Source organism: Protopterus annectens, chromosome 13.part0 (assembly GCF_019279795.1).
Source record: "Protopterus annectens isolate FY-2018-M chromosome 13.part0, PAN1.0, whole genome shotgun sequence".
NCBI lineage: Eukaryota > Metazoa > Chordata > Ceratodontiformes > Protopteridae > Protopterus > Protopterus annectens.
In genome coordinates, this window is record NC_056747.1 from 628,635,340 (window position 1) to 628,655,462 (window position 20,123).

General features: G+C 39.7%; 1 protein-coding gene across 1 annotated transcript in view; it reads right to left on the minus strand.

Moving 5' to 3' along the window:
• VPS53 (VPS53 subunit of GARP complex) overlaps window positions 1-19,556 on the minus strand; it is a 1,983,995-nt gene extending 1,964,439 nt beyond the window's left edge. Inside the window, exons 1-2 of the mRNA XM_044054290.1 lie at window positions 19,400-19,556; window positions 4,729-4,809 (exon numbers count right to left, since the gene is read on the minus strand). Of these exons, the coding sequence (XP_043910225.1) occupies window positions 4,729-4,809; window positions 19,400-19,528 (210 nt within the window). The 5' untranslated portion in view covers window positions 19,529-19,556. The remainder of the gene's footprint in view (window positions 1-4,728; window positions 4,810-19,399) is intronic.
• Between the last annotated feature and the right edge of the window lie 567 nt (window positions 19,557-20,123).

Sequence of the window (20,123 nt, forward strand, 5' to 3'; positions counted from 1 at the left end):
TTTTTGAAGTAAGAAGCCAGTTGCCTTTGTTTATCTGGCGTGAGATAAGCCATCTGGGCAGTTGTATTTAAGCTTGCACCCAGAAATACTATCTCTTGAGAGGGTACTAGTTTTGATTTCTTTTCGTTTACTGTGTACCCTAGGCAAATTAGCAATCTTTTTACAAACACCAAATGCTTTAGAAGAATGTCGTTGTTCTCTGCTTGAATAAGCAGTCGTCCAAGAAGGGACATATTTGAATTCCTCTTTGTCTGCAAAAAGCAATTACTGGTGCCAGGCATTTTGTGAAGACCCTGGGCGCAGTAGATAAGCCAAAGGGCAGTGCAGAGAATTGGTAGTGCATTGAGCCAGCTATGAATCTGAGGTATCTTCTGCAAGACTGTCTGATTGGGACATGCAGGTATGCCTCTTTTAGGTCCAAAGTTACGAGCCAAGCCTTCTTGCACAACATGGACAGTAGTTGCTGTAGAGTCAACATCTTGAACTTTGAAACCACCAGAAACTTGTTTAGTATAGACAGATCCAGTATTGGTCTCCAGGCTTTGTCCTTTCTGGGCACCAAGAAAAGTCTTGAGTAAAATCCTTGCCCCTGCTCTTGTTGTGGTACTTGCTGAATGGCCCCCATGTCCATGAGGGCTGTAATTTGTTTTTGTGCCTCTTTCCTTTGATTGTGTGGCAGGTCTGGCATACCTTTTGCCCCTGACAGGGTGTGAAAATGGAACCTGTAGCCCTGGGACACTATATTCAAGACCCATTTGTCTTGGGTAATCTTTTGCCAATTTTGTGGAAAAAGTGCTAGTTTCCCCCTAAGGGGGCTGCTGAAAGAAAAGTGCTTGGGTCTGGCAGAGGAAAGTCATTGGGACCGTTTCCTGTAAGGTTGTGATTTGTCTTCTCCACTTTTGGAGGTAGGAGCACCCCATTGTTTAGGCCTGTATAAGCCTTGGGGCTGAGATCTGCCTCTGGGACGTCTGTATCTGCCTCTTTGTGGCCTGTCTGACACTTGAAAGGACCAATTTTTGGAAGGCCAGTTCCTGCTAAATCTGGGTGGCTGTACCTGTAAAAAATCCTTACCTGTCTGCATGGATTTTGCTTTATCCTACATTTTCAAGACATCTTCTGCTTTAGCACCAAACAAGGTATCATGTTGTAATGGGGCATCTAATAATTTTGCTTCAACATGATCAGGTAGATTCTGTTCCTTTAACAAAGCATGCCTTCTAATAACAGAACCTGTAACTGCGGCCCTGCAAGAGTCCTCCAGTGAATCATAACCACATTGCAAAGTATGCTTTCCCACTTGTTCAGTTGCATGCAATAAATCCTGCAATTCCTTGTTCTCTGAACATTCAGAATTTGTCAACATTTTCTGTTTAAGCAGTGACATTAAGTATTGCTGATATTTAAGCATATGAAACTGACAATTTAAAGCCCTTACAGCCAAGGTAGCAGAAGTGTACACTTTTTCCCCCATCTGTCCAGTGCCCTAGAATCCCTATCAGAGGGGACAGGGTTTTTAGCAGTGGAAGCTTTGACCCCTTTGGGACCCTGAGATATGGTTTCTGGGTCAGCAGCAGGGTTCTTATATAGGAATTTGAGAGAATCTGGGACCCTGTAGTATCTGTCAGGCTAAGTAGGTGCTGGAAGTAAAGAGTCTGGAGACAGACTGGACTCTGAAAATACATCATCTACAATGTCTAGAACAGGTGGAATAGCAAGGGGCCTGTGCTGAGGTAATAGCACAAAGTCTCTGAGTCTTTTCTTAGATTCTGAGTAATCTTGGCTTTCCCAGTGGAAATGCTCCCTCATGGTATGCAGAGTTTCCCCAAAAGAATAATCCTCAGGAGGAGAGGCTGAAGGAATGGATTCTTCAGCATCAGAATCCTCATAAGGAGGAATGGAATAATCCTTCTCAGAAGAGGACTCACAGGAAATAGAAACCTGATCAGAGGAATCATATTCTGTCTCCTGCCTAGGCCTCTTATCAGGAGGGGGATGGGAACCCATGATCAAAGTAATTAGGTCTTCGGCCAACTTAAGCATAGTCTGAGTAGGAGAATGCTGTACTTGTTTCTTTGTCTTTAGAGCTGCTTTAGTCTTTGTCTTTGAAGCTGAAGGTGGTTTAATATACAACTGTGTAGGTCTGAAGACACCCTCAGAAGCCGATGCCTGCTCAGTGGCTCCGGACCCATCTGAGGGAATGATTTCCAAGTGTCCAATACCTTGAGTATCCAGAGGCCCAGTCGGCTCCATGTGGGAGTCAGAAGCAGCCTGTGGCTCTGAGGTAGCGAGCGCCAAGGGCTGTGAAAGCGCCTCACTGAGAGCCGGCGAACCGGCGACTGGCCTAGCGGAGGCCTCGTCGTCGGTTTTGGACCTCGGATGCCTATCCTTGTCCTTGCGTTTTTTGTAAACTCTGGTCGTCGCCTGGTTCGACAGCATTATGTAATTGAACCTTCGGCCAAAATAATGGAATGCAAAAATCGAACTGACGCTTAATAGTGCGTTGGTTAAATCTAGCACAAAACCGACAGCTAGCAACGTTGTGGTCGGGGTCTAGGCAAGGAATACAGTAAGAGTGAAAATCCTTATGAGGTATTTGCTTCCCACAAGAAATACAATTGTTAACTTTGTCTGACATCGGTCTGGAGCAAGAAAAAAAGTTTCCCCAACGGGGTACTTAGCTTTAAAGAAGACTTCGGTTCTGAAAATCTCAGGAGTCGGCCGACCGGCACTTGCAAACTGCTTTTGCTTCGGGCACCGCGCGGCAAGAAAGACTGAAGAAAATGGCGTTGGCTGCATCTTTTATACCCCTGGCGCACTGACTTCAGAGAAGAGGCGACAGCAACCGACGCCGGACCAGGACTTTGGAATTCAGGCCGACTGCGGGCAGCCTGCCAGCAGGATAACCCAAGAGTAATGACTGCAACAGTGAAACACGATGAACATTGGTTTTCTGCCTTCTACTTATAAAGCCTTCTTGAAACATTTTGGTAGCCTTGTGGACCTACTCAATATTTTTTCCATACTGCTCACCTACATCCTTATTTAATATGACCACAATATCCCTTATGTCATATGCTAATACCTTTACCTCTTCCATTTTCATCAAAAGATAATATAGAAGAAATGCACGCTCCTTCCATACTTTTGTTTCCCACATTAAATATTGACACAAGGTCTAACCTGCCTAACACTATCCATTCCTTTAACAATGCACAGAGTCTTATCACCCTCGCTTCCACCACTTGTCAAACTCACTGCATATTTATTTATTTATTTTAAATTTGTTTACTGTGATAGTCCGACTGGGCTAGTAATCCATTTTCAGCGGAGGGTCGGGGGGAAAAGCTCCAGAGATAGTAACATAAGTTGTAAAAGTTAAACAAAGTCAGTAGAAAATTCATAGCAAAAGGCTAAGCATTGATATCAAATATTACACACATTAAGAAATAACAGCAGGTCATTCCTTCGTCAAATTGGCAACCAATACAGGTAAGTACAGAGCACATAAAAATAAGCATATGTTGTAGATGAACTACTCCAAAGCACTGATAGTGGAGTAGGAAGTGAATGAGGAAAGAAAGGGGGAGGAAAGATTATCCTGGGGTGGTACAGGTGCAAAGCCAGTTACTGAAGAGGTGTTCTTTGAGTATCTGCTGAAATCTATTGATGGTAGGGGTGGTGAGTATGTTTTGTGGGATACAGTTCCAGATTTTAGCAATATGATTAGCAAATAGGGAGTCAACAAAAGAGTTATTAGTTTTGTGTCATTTTAGAAGTAGTTTATTGGATGAGCGAAGTGCACGGGTGGAGTCGTAGGGTTGGACTGCATGTTTTAGTGCTGGACATCTCTGCAACACTTGCAGAAACAAATTTCCCCAGTATGCAAGGGACTAGAAGTGGAGCTGTGTAATACTCTAGTTAATTTTAGTAGCTAAAATACAGAAGACACCTTTGCAATGCTGAAACAATGAGGTGAACAAACTAGAAGAATGATCAACACAGTAGCAGTTAAGATTCCAAACAAAACTGTAGAGATTATGTACTTAAGAGGCAAGAACCCCAAGTGAATAACATAATGGTGAGGTATATATAAACACTGAGAAGAAATAGTTCAGGCAAAAACTACAGAGGCTACAGTGTCTGACAAAGATGCACAAGACCAAATGAAAAGGCATGTTATAAATGCAACTGTAGCAATAATAATTTGAGACACTCTTCCAACAGATATCACAGACTCATTTAACTACCAACAGCATCCTATGCATCATGTTTTCCTTGGAAAAGAGAAATAGAATATGAGCTTTCCATGTTCTCCACTCCACTGAGAATGATACGTGGGATACACTTATCTTCTCTAGCAGTCACAACCCGACTAGACAGCAATCTGCCTGCACCAGCTAGTAAAGGCAAGAGGATGTCAAACTGATGACCCAAAAGCCTCAGTGGCAGAGGGTCTAAAAACTATTAATGCTGAATCAGTTGAACTGTCTATGTCTACAAGCTCTGCTACCTTCACTGACTAGATATGGTGTAACTTCATTGCAATTTACATAAAAGCAATTAATTTACTACATACTGCATGGCCTTATGAGTTTCAACATGAAAACTGGTCATAATTTAAGTGTTTACCATTCCCATCTCAAAACAGCCTGCTAATGTTGAAATTCTAACATGGCTGAGTAGAATCTATGCTAGACAATGTCAGCATAGTAATGAACCTTCTCTTACCTGTTCTGTTGGGAACAGTGAGTTTATGTACTCCACAGCATTAAAGTCTGCTCGATCCAGGGGATCCTGACTGGGAAACACCTGTAAAAATACAAACAGAATCCTATAACATTTCTTCAGGTTTCCACAAGCAAATAATTCTTAAGGAGGTACACCAAATGTTTAAAAAAAAATCATCACTTTCCTCTCATACTTCATGGAGCTCAATAGGAGCAATACTTGCCTTCCAACAAACACTAAAGATAAGCAGTGGCTTTAACAGGCAAGTCTTTTCTTTGTGAGGACAAAAACCCATAAATACATCACAAATGCTCTGCACTAAGTAATGAGGACTTTCAGAGCTGTATATAAAAGCAGTAGCCTGTAGCTGGGGCATATGCTAATGTGGTATTTTAGCATAGAGGTCCACTGCTTTTGAAGGAAAATTGTGTCAAATTACAATCCACAGAAATCAATACCATGCAATAACCTTAGAGTCGTACACAAAAGGCTGAAGTGCATGCAGCCATTTAACAGTGTGCAACTATGCATTTCAATGGGAGGTAAGCAGTGCAGTGTAGTATGCGTGTCTGATAGGGTATGTTAAGTGTACATCTATCTGTTTGCCTCTGTAGGTTCCAGGACATTGTGAGTGTGGATTCTGTGAGTGTAGGTATATGAATACTTATTGTGAGTGTATGTATGCGACTGTCTGTGCATGCAGGATGCCTGCTGTGTCCGACATGACCTGTGACCAATATGGATAGGAAGACTGTAAATGCACAGCGGTTGGCACTAGCTGTGTGTATGTACTTGCATGTGCACATCTGGTCTGTACAACCGTACATGAATGTGTACTTGTGCATGCATGCACACTTGTTTCTGTATGTATGTGTGTGATCTATACAACTGGACAGGGGAGGCTGACTACATCAGAGCTGCAAACTACAGCAGCTCCACTCTACTAAAGCAGTTACACTCTACTAAAGCTTCTGGGGTAAGTAAAGTAGGCAAGTTGTGTCTGTGTCTCACTTTGTACTGATATATGGATATGCATGTGTGTGTGTTGTCTACGAGGTACTAACATTACTTACTCCTACAGGATAACAAAGCACTCAGCTAAGTAGTGGTTTTAGCTGCACAGCTGAGCAATTCATATTTATCCGGAGTTTAATTTAATCTGATCCAGCGATATGTCCACAAATCTAATAAAACCTAAGAAATTCAAATCACCCTACCTTTGTAGGGTGACTTGTGCTTATGTTTCAAGTCACGACTGTGAATTGTGGTCATCAGCTGCTTTTCTACAAACTTAAGGTATATTTCACAGTGTGCCACCATGAAGATTTATACAAGTAACACAATCAGTTTCATCCCCTCATGTTGACTTTCTTAGGTTCAGTACAATACAAGCTGTCTCTACACACATATGTACAGGTCTCAGAGTCACTTTTTTCAAAAGTAGGTTTGACTGAACCACAGATGGTAAAAAAAAAAGACAAAGTATTCATCAAAAAAGTATAGAAATCTACACATGGTATTTCTGGTGTTATTTTTGACCATGGGATTTGTTAGGGATGTAATTTAGAAGATTTTACATGGATTAGTTTGCATTTGTGTCCCTGCATGGATTTACTATGAGTGGGTTTTTTTCTCCCTGGGTATATGATCATGTAGCTAGAATGTACAATAAAAGGGAGGTGAGGGGTCAAAGCCCTCCGCTTGGGGGAGGGGCGGGGGGACTTGTCCCCCCTGCAAAAAAGCTTTTTTATGGAATAAATGTTGGGTAAAATCTTTTCATTGAAATGGCTTTTCAGTCAAGTGCACTTTCATTCATTTGAACCTACCATTTTTCTTTCAGTCTAACCTACCTTTGATGAAATGATACAGAACTGCATATGGTCCGTGAAAATATTGCAACCAATATCCAATCAAAATGCATCACCTATTACTGGACACAACCAAGTCAAAGCACCAGCAATATCAATACTGGATAATGTCAATTTCTCAACAGACAAAATTCCCCATTTTTGATGCAGACATGAAAAGGTGGGTTTTGGGCCTATACCCATGCATTCCAGTACAGGCACTGCACTACAGAGTGAAAAGAGTGCTACAATCCTGTGCTGCTGCCATCCAGATAAGATGTGAAACAAATTCCCATCTGTCAGACTAAATGACAAAGCATTTATAAGAGTAGAGAAGCTTCTTTCGTTTCAAAACACTCAGAATATTAGTAAAGTAAAAGTAGTTATTAATTTAAGAAATGGATTTATAGGAATGATTAATTGCTTACCAAATTTACTTCACTTGTAAACCTTATCTAAACTTACCATAAATCAATGTCAATATCTAAAATCAATAAAATGCAAATTACTTGAAAATTTCAGTGACTATATCTCCAGCATGCGATTCCTTGTTGTGCAAATAAAACCACATCAGTATCCATAACTTCCACAAGAGGACCTTAACCAATTATTCATTTAGATTTTACAAAGTACACAGGCTGTATTTTCCTCAGTCAGCTTGAAGTGACTGTGACAGTGTGCACTTAAGTGATTCTCTAGTCTACAGAGTGTGAAAAAACTTGGTGGAAAGTCTATACCTCTGAAGAACTTACTGTTCTTTCTCGACCAGACTGCTCTTCTCCCTTGAAAGAGTGTATGCATCTTGGGGTCATGTTCACAAGTGAGGATATGGGGGCTGGGAACATAACCAGCCTACAACTACAGCTGCAGCAGTACTGGTGTACAGCAGGCTACCAGGCAAAGCCCAGTAGGAAGAGGCCCTGGTGCAGGACCAAGACATGTTGGAGGATTTTCTCTCTCAATTTTCCTCAAGAATCCCTGGGGATACCACAATAACAGCTGGATAATGTTGTTGGGGATGGGGAAAATTGGTCCAGGTTGCTCACCTTGTTATCACTACAACCCTCATTAGTTCAAGTGGTTTACTGAATGACAAACTACAAAGTGTTCTTAATTCTCAACTGCTTTTCAATTCCTCAAAACATTTAATCTTTTTACAACATAAAAACAGTGCTGTCATTTGTTTTGTATTATGTTCTTCAATTAAACACCAATGCTATTCTTACCACCTGAAATACATCTGCCTTTTGATTGAAATCCCTGACAGAAGTCACCAAAGAAATTCCCACAAACGCCTGTCAGCACTAGCATGATTCATATTTTCTGAGTAATCTGTTCCCCCTTCAAAAAAAATTTTACAATATCCGTCAATAATAATTTTTTTGGGGAGAGAAAATAAGTTAAAGCTTCAGCTTTGATACAATACATGGCTTCTAGTAATCTAAAGGAAAAAAATAAATCAAATATTGAAGGTGTACATCAACTCAAATAACAAATGGCTGGAAAAAATGGAAGAAGTTTAAACAGCTATTCAGATGAACAGCTAAAACTGCAAAAATCAGAAGCTGAAACTAAGAAGGGCTGGCTGAGTATGCGACAGTTTCAAAAAATGGTAGAGTTAGCTGACATTTTCTGCTATGCCAGAGAAATAGGAAAGAATAGACCATATTAATGCCAGAGAAATAGGAAAGAATAGACCATATTAATTTTATGAAAGCACAAACAAGCAACTGGACTGGTATTCCACAGCAAGACTTGTTAATTGAAAGGTCACATTGTGTGTGTGCTCCAAACTTGGCCATAAGAAAGCAGCAAAGATGTGTATTAGTTACGATGCAATCATACCAGATGAAAGAATAGATACTGACAAAACTGTGGCGAAAGAGCAAAGTATTAAACATTGGAGACAGTTGTGTGTTTGTGGAAAATTATTGTTCACTGTACATCACGCAGAACAGAAGCAAATTTATCCAAGCAATCAAGGAAAGTTGAGAGGCAGGTGTGGGATTCAGGCTGCTGTAACCAGCTGTCTTCTCAATATATTTTCTTCTAGAGGATCAAATTGAAGGGGACTTTGCTTCTCATAGTTCTCACAATAAAGCTTACACAGACAGACTTTGCCAGTGAAACATTATCCAATACTCCAAAAGAAAATACTTGGGAGACAGAAAAAAGCACAGGAGGTGACTAGAAGGATCAGGAGTGCCTTGGACTTGAACTGGAGTCTGGGGTTGGGAGATGAAGATAAATGGAATGAAGCAACACAGAATTGGTGAATAATGTGACACTATAAAGCATCAGTCGCATTTCTGAAATTTGGCTTTACAAGAAAGAAAGTGTAAAGACGGGACTTATGTTGACCTTGTTAAACTTGTGAGGGACTGAAATACATACCCCTCTTCATGTCACTAATGTTTGGAGGGACATTGAAGGGAAGGAGAGGGAGGAAAAAAAGTAAAGCAACTAAAAATTTATGATATTAACAGTATTTGTACAAACATTTCATAATATAACAGGAAAAGCATAAAATAGAGCAGAAAAAAAGAATGGCCAGCAGTTATAAAAGTAAGTAATAGAATCCAAATGTAAACGGTTTCACCGTTACAAAGACTGCTTCTTCAGATGATACTATTAGTCAAAAACCCTCTGCACTACCTTCCTGATTGCAAGAAACATTATTATTATGCAGCCTTGAATGAAACTAGTTTTAGTAAATGTGTTTAGTACTAGCTGTTTTTGCAGTAGCAATGATGGTGCAGCAATCAGGAAGGTAGTGCATTTGAATGTTAAGCATTGTATTTAGGGGATGAAGGTTTTTGACTAATAGTATTCTCTGAAGAAGCAGTCTTTGTAACTGTGAAAGTGCTTATGTTCGGATTCTTTTAAAGACATCTTACTTTTATAACTGCTGGCCATCATTTTATTCTGCTTCATTTTATGCTTTTCCTGTTGGTTGTCCTGTGCAGCAGGCTATTTATCTGGTGTATCGTTGTGCTGTTGGGCTACGGATTTCATGACATAAACTTCATGTCATACAGCAAAGCATTTTCGGTTACTGCTGTATATGATAAAGATACTAAAGTAAACAATTGCCTTTGTTCTCATTTCTTGGTTTTAAGAAATATACACATTACAATGTAAAAAGAGAAGAAAGGCTGGACAAAAGCATGTTTAAGTTAATATGCTGTAGCCTTGGAATAAGTTGAGTCTTCCAATAGAACAAGGTGGATTACCTGATTTGAAGGGATACTTTAAAGTTGCACAGTTAAGTGTCATGTACTCAACACAAGCAAAAAAGCTAGAATTCAAATAATGAAGAAACGGGTGGGAATTCAAAACCATTCTGAAAGACTTCCTAGCAAAAAGCTGGCTCTGCTCTTGCTCAACACCAGGATAAACTATATCCCTAAATGTACACAAAATTCTTATTCATACCTTATTTTTCTTTACTCTCCCTTCTTCACTCACTTCTTACTTCTATCACTTTTTCTCTGCCCTGGCTTTCTTTCAAAATATACCAGAAGCCTGCTTTTCTCTCACTTTGTATTGCAATTCCTGTTTGTATCAGCAAACAAAAGCAACTGGAACCATGAACTATCACTGATTTATTGAAGGTACTGTTTGTAATATACTAATTAGAAATTATGTACTTACCATAACTTGGCATCTGTGTTGTCCATTTTCATTCTTCCTCACAAATGGGTTATGGATCTGATACTCGGATCTGACTCTGACACATTTACAAGACTTAGGATCCAAATCTCAAACTCCTCCCAATTACCCATAATGCTCTATTCCACCCCCAACTCCTCCGATCATGTTTGCTGCCTTACTGCCCACTGTGTAATAGAGACAGAACAGAAATAAAGGATTGAGGCTCAAACCTGGAACAAGAGTGTTTCATTAACATCCAAAGATCCCTATAGGAATGACAAGGCCGGGGGACGGCTGGGAGGGAAGAGGAAGAATGAAAAGGGACAACACAGATCCCAAGTTATGGTAAGTACATAACTTCTAAATTTGATGTTGTCGTTTTCATTCTTCCTCACGAATGGGTTATAGTCCCCAGGTATTCAACTCTTGGGAGGCCCTCAAGGAAGGACATGCCAAAGCACTGTTGAGCCAAAGGAAGCTCTGCTTCTGGAGACAACATCCGAGTTATAATGTATAACAAAGGTAAAAAAGTCTTTGGCCAAGTGGTTGCAGCACAGCTAACATCAATGGAAGTTCTTGATGAGAAGGCAGAGGAAGTAGCCATAGATCTAATAGGATGGGCTCTAGGAGGACTAGGCAATTCCAAACTTTTTTTGAGAATAAATCAGCAAAATACAATCAATCAGTGATCCATTTAGCCAGAGTAATTTTGGAAACTGCTTGACCGAAGAGATTAGGGGCAAAGGATACAAACAACAACTAATCAGACTTCCTATACTGTTGTGTTCTGTGAAGATAAAAACACAGTTGTCTATGGACATCAAGAAGATGCAGCATATATTTGCCCTTATTAGTAAAAAGTTTGGAAAGAAAACCGACAACTGTATGGACTGATTAGTGTTGTCTCCATGGCCACTTTAGGCAGAAAGGAAGGCTTGATTCATACAGACACCCTACCTTTATGAAATATAGTACAAGGATGCCTAGCTGATAAGGCCTGGAGCTCAGAAATTCTTTTTGCTGAAGTGATAGCTACCAAAGTTTTCCAAGACAGAAACTTCATATCCCATCTGTTTGCTGGTTCAAAAGGTTTCTGAGTCAACCCTTGGAGGACCACACAAGGAGGAGCGGGATCCTTTATTGAAGGTCTAAGGAGAAAAACTCCCTTCATGAAAGCTTTACATAATCTGGAAGTTGTTAAAGAAGAGGATTCATTTCCAGTATGGAAGTTGGATTGACTGCTAATTGAAGTTAACAGTAGAAAAAAAAGGCTCCTTGCTTACAAAAGTAGTGAGGAAAAGAAGGATGGCCGAAGTAGGAGCTGAGAAAGTGTCAATATTCTCTTTAGAAGCCTATATAGAAAACATTTTCTTATTTGTTCGGGTGGGACCTCTAGGATGACTATTTTGTAGTAGCTTTTGAACCTCTTGAGCTGCATACTATCAATGACTAGGTGAAATGTCGGGAAATTTCTTCCTTATAACAGGAGGTGGAAGGAAAAAAGGGAATGAAGTAACATCTGGACATTAGGCTTAGCACTCATTCATTGTTTGTAAGATTTGCCCAGGTGTCCAGGTGCAGGGAAACACTACTCCAGACTGCCTCCAGAGGTGGACAGTTGGGTAGCAATTAAGGAGTGCCGATAGGACCTATCAGAGAAGCAGTCTCTGAAGTCCTGGTTTTGCAGACCTGCTTTGCCCCTGGGCTGACATCTGCCATTGAAACCTCCTATACCTCTGGAGGAAGTGTCCCTGTGGGGATTTTGAAAAGGTCCTTGAGATTTCTAGGTCCATGTTTTCTTCCCACCTCGCTGGTTTCTAGGGAACATTAATTGAAGAGTAGAAAAGTTGACTCCCACAGCAGACAGGGTCTTTCCTTCCTGTTCATTGTGAGTAAGTGTATCCTTCACTGATGGCCTGAACAAGGAGAAGCCATCAAAGAGGCCATCAACAATACATGTCTTAAAGGGTTCCAGAAAGTCACATAGATTCATCCAGGCATGTCCCATAACTGCTATACGTGAATCGGCTGCTCGTGCGGCATCCTCCAGTGTATGGGAGATCAGCCTCATTGATGAATTGTCAATGGAAGAAAAAGTATCCAAACTGATGAGAAACCTTCTTGAGATCCACTGGAGACAAGGACTTGTTGAGAGAGTTTGAAAGCTCCTTTGCCAAATCTCTCTGTAAGCGAGTAAAATGTGCCAGTAATTTAATGACCTCAGTGTGAACATGGCTGACACATAGATGTGCTTTCCAAATCTGTGCATCACTCTAGACTCCCCGTTTGGTGGGAAACCTTCTTGAGATCCTCCGGAGACATGGACTTGTTGAGAGAGTTTGAAAGCTCCTTTACCAAATCTCTCTGTAAGCAAGTAAAATGTGCCAGTAATTTAATGACCTCAGTGTGAACATGGCTGACGCATAGATGTGCATCACTCTAGACAGTTCAGTGGATGGACAGAGAAGTTCTGCTCAGCTAGCTTCTCCTTAGTAGCTGCCACCACAACTATGGCATCAACTGGCACACCCTTACTCCAATCTGTTCTGTCTGATAGAGGAACTAGAAATTTAATCTGGAGTTTGGGGATGGGCTTGACACTGTCCAGTTCCTTCCAAGCCCAGTGGGAAACCAGGTCAATACATTCGTCCACCGCGGGGGTCACCCAAGACTGGATGGGCCAGTCCTGAATGCCTCCAGGAGCACAGATTCCTCAGGAGGAGGATTATGGAAAGACCAGCCACCTTTCTGCTTAAGAATTTCCAGGATGTCCCCAAAGGAGACATTGTCAGGTGGCGATCGGTGGGATCCTTCTCCCTCATTGAAATCTGTGTCTTCTGAGAGAGAGAGAGAGACAGAGAGACACTCCGAAGTGGAGTCTATGTGCCTCCTCTACCACGCTCTCTTTCTAGGAAGCTTTTCTGAGGGATGCTTGGGAGAGGGGTCAGAACAGAGGGGAAAACCATCTGGGGGAACATGTGTGGAGGCTTCCCTGAGCTGGCAGACCCTGAGGAGCAGAGATAATGGGCTCAGAGCTTGGACCTGATGAGGGACAAGGGGTAGGATCTGAGACTAGAGAGGAGCATTCTCTGTGCAAAGAGAAAACCTTTTTTGCTGCCTGGAAAGCTGACAGACCAGAGAACTCCCTCCTTGGCACCAAGGAAGGAAGGCAGGTTGGGGCCAACCCTGGATCCGAGGCCTTTGGAGAGAATCAGACCCGAGTTGTCCAGTGCTAAGGCACTGAGGGGAAGAAATGGATCAGACAAAATAGGAGCCGAACGAAACCCCTCGGACCCGGTGCCGACCTCCCGGATCCAAGACCCGCCCCGATCTGAAGGTATCTACTTCAATGTCTTTCTTTCAGAACACGTACACTGGTATTTATGCTTATCAGTAAGGGTCAATCATAAAAGCAGAAAGTTTCTCTCTCCTTCTCCAAAGATGGACACCTTCCGACTGTGTTTACCTTCAACATTATGTAAACTTAAAGTATTAATGGTTATAACAGTATATTTAAACATGCTTGTCTTACACACTCATTCGATACTCTTTTCTTAACAAAATAAAAACATAAACACAAGGATTGCTCAACCATGATCATATAAATGGCATTTTCCTTCTTTCTCCTCACCTGCATTCCCACAACAAGCACTTTCTGACTGCATATACCTCAGATGTTTATATGTGTTCAAGTGCATGAAATACTGACCAAAGTAATATACTACCACAAGAAATGCCACTTCTATGGCTGTGTACATATTAGACGCTTATAATTATCTTGTCTTATGCAAGACACGACATTTGCTGCTTATTACTGAACTTCCACTGAGTTAAAAAATACATGAACTACTGTTTGAAACAATACATGCTATTAACAAATTCCAACAGACTTATTAGGTGTCCTGCCAGTATTCAGATATTTACAGCTCTTGCAAGAGAAATACACAAGTGACAATTCCAAAACATCTTACATTATTAAACTCCTGATTTTTTTTAAAGTAATTAAATGGGCAATAGTGTTCAAGAGTTAAGCAGTACAACTAATGCAGTGTACATTGACATTTCTTATATTGTGGTTATATGTATGTACCCTCTTCCCCTTGGCATATTCCCTTCAGAATGTATGCTGCTAATTGAAGATGGTTGCCTAGGTCACAATCAGGGCTTCACAACTCTAAGCTATGGGGGCAAACTGCAGTTTGTGACTTTTATATCCATGACACTGAATTACAGATGAGATTTGGACAGCATCTTTACCATTTACAACTTTAACTAGGAATGGAAAAATAATAATAATAAGAAGATGAAGATACATTAAAAGAATAAACTAAATATCTCTGCATACATTTAAAATTTAGCACAATAAACAATGCTGCCTTGGCCAATATACTATTCATTGGGTTGCTCCCATCAGAAATAATGCAATTTGTACACAGAACAAATAGCCAACAATTAAAAATACAAAATGTATAATCCGCTCAATCTCACTCTCTCAACCTACATTGGTTCGACCAAAACAAACTTAAAAACTTTCTTAACTAAAGAAAACTGATGTAAAGCTGTAACAATTTAGATAAATAAATAAGTGCAGCTTCATCCTCAGTCTTGGAAACTAAAGCATGTTCATTTACTTTCTGGAATGGTTAAAACTCGTAAATACATAAGAAACCTTGAATCTTACCAGCATATGGAGTAACCTTTAAATGATGCAAAAGGACTCACACTCCATTTCAATCTTTTCGTCTTTGGCAACTGACGAATGAGAAATCATGAAACATTTCACAGCAAAACACACAGATTTTCCCTTATGTTTTCTGTCTGCAGAGAACATCTGGGCCACCATGACAATGTGCATATTCCAGCAGTCCCTAGTCATCAGTTTCTCAGGTGATAAACTTAGTTAAAAAGGCCCACTTCCAGTTAAAGGCTCAAAAACTCAGGATGACACGGACCCTTCAACAGCTCCAACATTCCCATCATACACTGCATACGCTAATCTCATTCTCAAGATAATCTTATTCTCAAGCTAGTCTAGCTTTATGTTTAAACCTATATTTTTCAACATAAAATTACTATTTAACATGTTAAGCATTTCAGTAAGAAAGACCGGTCTCTCATGTTTCCTTCACACTGGAAAACACTGCAAATACTGCACTGGATTTCTATCTATCTGTTGACTGGAATAGTTGACCTGGGCAATAAAACCCTTTTCATTAGAGGCCTGCAGAGAAAAGCTCCAAACAATGACAATAACAATACATACAGCAATGTTCTAATGCACAGAGATGTAAATAAAAACTTTACAATAGAAATAGAGACAACATGCAATAATGATCTAAAATGTAGAGTTCTAATAAAACACTGCATCAAGGATAAAAACAACATACAGCAATAGTCCAATATACAGAATTCTAAGGAAATTGGATATTAATACAAAGATCTTTGTCAGTGGAATTCAGTTTACCCAACATTAAATTAGTGTATAACTTTAAAGAATGGAAAAAAAAATGATGTTGGGTAGGGAAAATAGGAGGAAATGGAGAGAAAGCAGGAAGAGGTGGAGAGGAGAGATGGAAGGGAAATTGGAATTTGGGTTAACTAGAGGAAAAGGGGAGACATTTGTGGAGAAATGGAGATGAGATAGTACAGCTGTGCAAGCAACTTGCAGTTTGTGCTTAAGATGGAGACGTTAATGGCTTAAAGATTTCACATGACTTGGTGAGGTACATCAGCATAGGCAGGAGTCTGCCAGGTGTTGTTTTAATTGGGGTCTGAAGCCTTTTAATTAGTCTGTGTTAGAGGAAGTGGTGGCTAGAAGTCGTACTTCACTGCAGCATAACTCTCTGCATGGTGAAAACTACTGAAGAATGTGTTTTAGGGAAGGGGATTTAGCATGGCTGCAGACAAAATAATTGCCTGTGACTGAGTGTATATTTTGTTATGGTTGTTCTAACCACAGTAGTCATTTTATAGGACTCAACACTGTGGCACCTTAAGAGAATGTGTAGCAAATTTTGCTACTTTGTTGCACCATGCCTCCAACATTGTTTGCAAGTTTGTAAATACGTCTGATGCATATAATAGTATGGGACAAGGTAGGACTGGGTAATGGTTTTCCTTAATGCATCAGTTAGGTATGGGTTTGACCAGTAGAGAAGTCCCAATTTTTCATGATTACTTTGATGATCAGTATGTGCTGATCAAATTTCATTCCAGTTACACCTAGTAGTTTTGTGTGGGTTACCTTGCTGAAGAAATTTTAAGAGTGTCTGAGGGCAAAGAATGGTTTGTTTGTGAACAACATTAATTTACTTTTGCTAGACTTTAAGAGCAGGCTTGCATCAGTTAGACATGATATGACAGAGGAAAAGGATGTTGCTTTGGTGACTCTCTGAAGTTTTGTAAGACTTGTTGAAATGCAGAGGAGTGGTCAGCTTACTGCATGATGGTACTTTTTTTCGGTAACTGAATATCTCTTGTTTATAAATACATTATGTAGAAGAGCTCAAGAATTCACTCTTGGGGACACCTAAAGGAACTGGAAGGAAAACTGAAAAGGTGGGTTGCCATTTTGGAGTATGTAGTCTTTTGGAATGGTAGCTACTGAACTAGAATACTGTAGGTTGTGACAGCCTTAGGGAAGAGAATCCAATTAACAGTTTAGGAAGATAGTTTCAAAGGCTTTGCATAAGTCTAGGATGACTGATGAAACTAAGGGACTTCTACTTAAATGATGAATCTTGGTGCTGGTGAAATGTACAAGGGCAGTTGTAGTGGTATGAATTAGACAAAAGCCATGCTGGGTCTGCAAAAGGTGCTTGAGGAGCTGTGTGTGAACACATTTCTCTAGGATGTTTGATAAGGAAGTCAGTATTATGATAGGTCTGTAGTTAATTCCTGCCTTTGTGAAGGAACAGATAGAAGATCTTTTTCCAGAGAGTTGGGACACAACTCTTTGTAATGGATCAGTTAATAAATACAGAGACTGGATAAGCCAGTATGTCTACTGCCATTTTGATATGTTCGTAATGGATCAGTTAATAAATACAAAGACTGGATAAGCCAGTAGGTCTACTACCATTTTGATGTGTTCGCCTGGAAGGTTATCTGCTGCTAGACTTGTGTGTTTTGGATTTTGGATATTTTCTGGTGGTTGCAGTAGGGATGGGTTTTAAGGAGAAAGACATTATAAGGTCATTTAACTGAGTAGATGGTAGGGGAGTATTTGAGAGCTTATTTTTGATAAAAGATAAAACTTGGATAAAGTGTTTGCTGAATTGGGTTGCAACATCACTGGTGTTATTACTTGATGGTGTGTTGATGTGGTTGTTTGACCATCGTGGAGAAGAGTGTTCAGTGATACCCAGAACAGTTTTAGGTTACACTGGTATTTTTCCTGGCATTTAATATAGAAGTTCTTTAGTTTGTTTTAATTTGTGATTTGGTACAGTTTCTGAGATGTCTGAAGTTTAGCCAGTTACTTTGAGATTTCTGTTCCAAGCTTTTCCCCCAATGTGCAAAAGTTGCTTGTTTTCTTTTGTTACCCAAGGTAGACGGTTAGATTTCATCTTTGCTTTATTCTGAAGGAAGACAGTTCATTTAGTATAGTTAGAAATATGCTGTTAAATTCTAAGATTGCTTCCTCTACAAGCAGTCTTTTTTTAAAAAAAACATCTCAGTTACACAACTCAGATTGAAGACATGGTTTCTCTTTCTATAAGCAAAGTTATTTGTGTGTGCTGCAGACAGCATATTCCTTATTTGCATGCCACCTACAGAATGAGACTCAAAGAAAACTGCTTTTACAATTTTTCTGGGGGGTACATGGAATGATCATAAAATTAAGTAAATGGAATTTAATATGTATAGTTAAAGCTGACAATATGAAGGCTTGCCTGGGAGCTTACTGTAAAGTAAATGCTTTAAAATCCATAAACTATATAAATACTAATAGCCCACATAACTACCACCAACTGCCAAACCGAATATTAACTAGGAAGTCTAGATATATTGTACTCATGCAACACTATACAAAATAAATTTGACTTCCAATTAGGTGAATAAGTATATTGTACCAAGCAAACTACAAAAAATAACATATCAATCTTTCAGTGCCTAAATGGGAGGATAACTTAATCCTTAATATGGCCCCTCTCCAGTAACCTCACAGACACAAAAGCAGTTTAAGAAATTTATTGCTCACAACAGAATGGTAGCATAAAGCAAAATCTAGCATGAATTCAGGTAATCTAATTAACATGTCAGACATACAGACTTTAAATCCGTGATATAGTACAGCCTAACCTCACATGAAAATATTGTAGAATTATAATTCACATCCTTAACTGACAGCAAAACAGTACAATCATTACTCAGAAGCTGTCAATGCTGCACCATCTATGTATTTTCTCATGACCTCATCCACGCAGTACGCAACCATGTATTAATTTTAGAACTTTGTAAGAAAACCCAGATGAACTATCCAATTGCTTCTCATAGATAAGCAATGTTCCGTTAGACTCCTTTGCTACATAACAAAGTACACTATGAGCTTTATTCACAGTAGCAACATATAGTTGCTGTGTTCGTGCTTTACAGAATACTGTACAAACATGTTTTCAGGTCTGAAATACAGAAACCAATTTTGACAGTTGTAATGTTTGAATAATCCTACTAGAGAAAATCCATTCTGGCACTTCAACAGTAGCAGAAACATAAAATATCAAACACCACATTTAAAGGGCAAAAATAGTTAATACTGTATTATTTTTCAGCTACCTATTGGTGGCCAAGTCCAGTACTGATCATACTTTATTTGGTCCTTCTAAATTAACAGTACTTTTTCGACTGCAAGATAAACTGCAGTGAGTTACTGCTTACAAAAAGCGAAACTGTGACAAACATCAATTACTGATAATGTTATGATATGACCCTTGAAAAGAAGTACCACTAATATGCTAAACTTGGAACAAAAAGAAGCGGTTAACAGAGCGTCAATATCAATTTTTAGAAGATGCCTTTTTATTATATCACTGTAAATCATGTACGACCCATACAATTTTAAACATCAATAATAACACAAGCTACAGCTCCCCTTTACAAGCTGTGAGGCATCAGCAAAAATGTCACTGCTCTACGCAGCTTGCTGCACCTTCTGTAACAAGATTTACCTGTTCGATAGCCTGTTGCACTTCAGGGGTGAGATGCAAAACATCCTCCAGCTCATCAATAAACTCCAACTCTTCCTCCTCCATGCTGGACCCAACAACACTGAGTTCCAATGCAACACGGTCCCTCATCTGGCAGTACAACTTCCGGGAACTGTAGCATATCCTGGTTCTGTAGCATCATGGGATGTTGGAAGAGTGTCGGATACTTGGCTGCAGATACTCATAAAGACTGAAGGTGGCGCACGCCCCGCTTTAAAAAAATAAATAAATAAAAATAAGGGTTGTGTCACGAAACAGCCACAACTGTCAAAATCGAGTACCAGATTCAAAGCGCAGAAAAAGTCACCGGGACGTTTGTAATTTGTGGTACTACTACGAGTGATTTAGAAAGCTGACAGATGCACCTTTCAACTGCACAGATTTTTGCCAAATGTGAAGATTTTTGCCTCATGTTTTTGGTCTGTTTCTCATAAAATTGTGGTTTTCTGGCAAAATAATTGAGGATTTACGTCAGAAAATAATGACAGACATTTGAGTTTCAGAATTCGTGCCCTTCAGAAAATTCATGCTAATGCAAAAACCTGTTATTCTATTCATTTTCTAAGTTTGTAAGACCAGTATTTAAAAAAGTGTCCCTATTTTTGGGCCATTGTCCACCCATTATTTATGGCTTTGTCCCAATTTCTTGCTGTAAGAGATGGAGAGTATGCTGACAGAGCAAGTA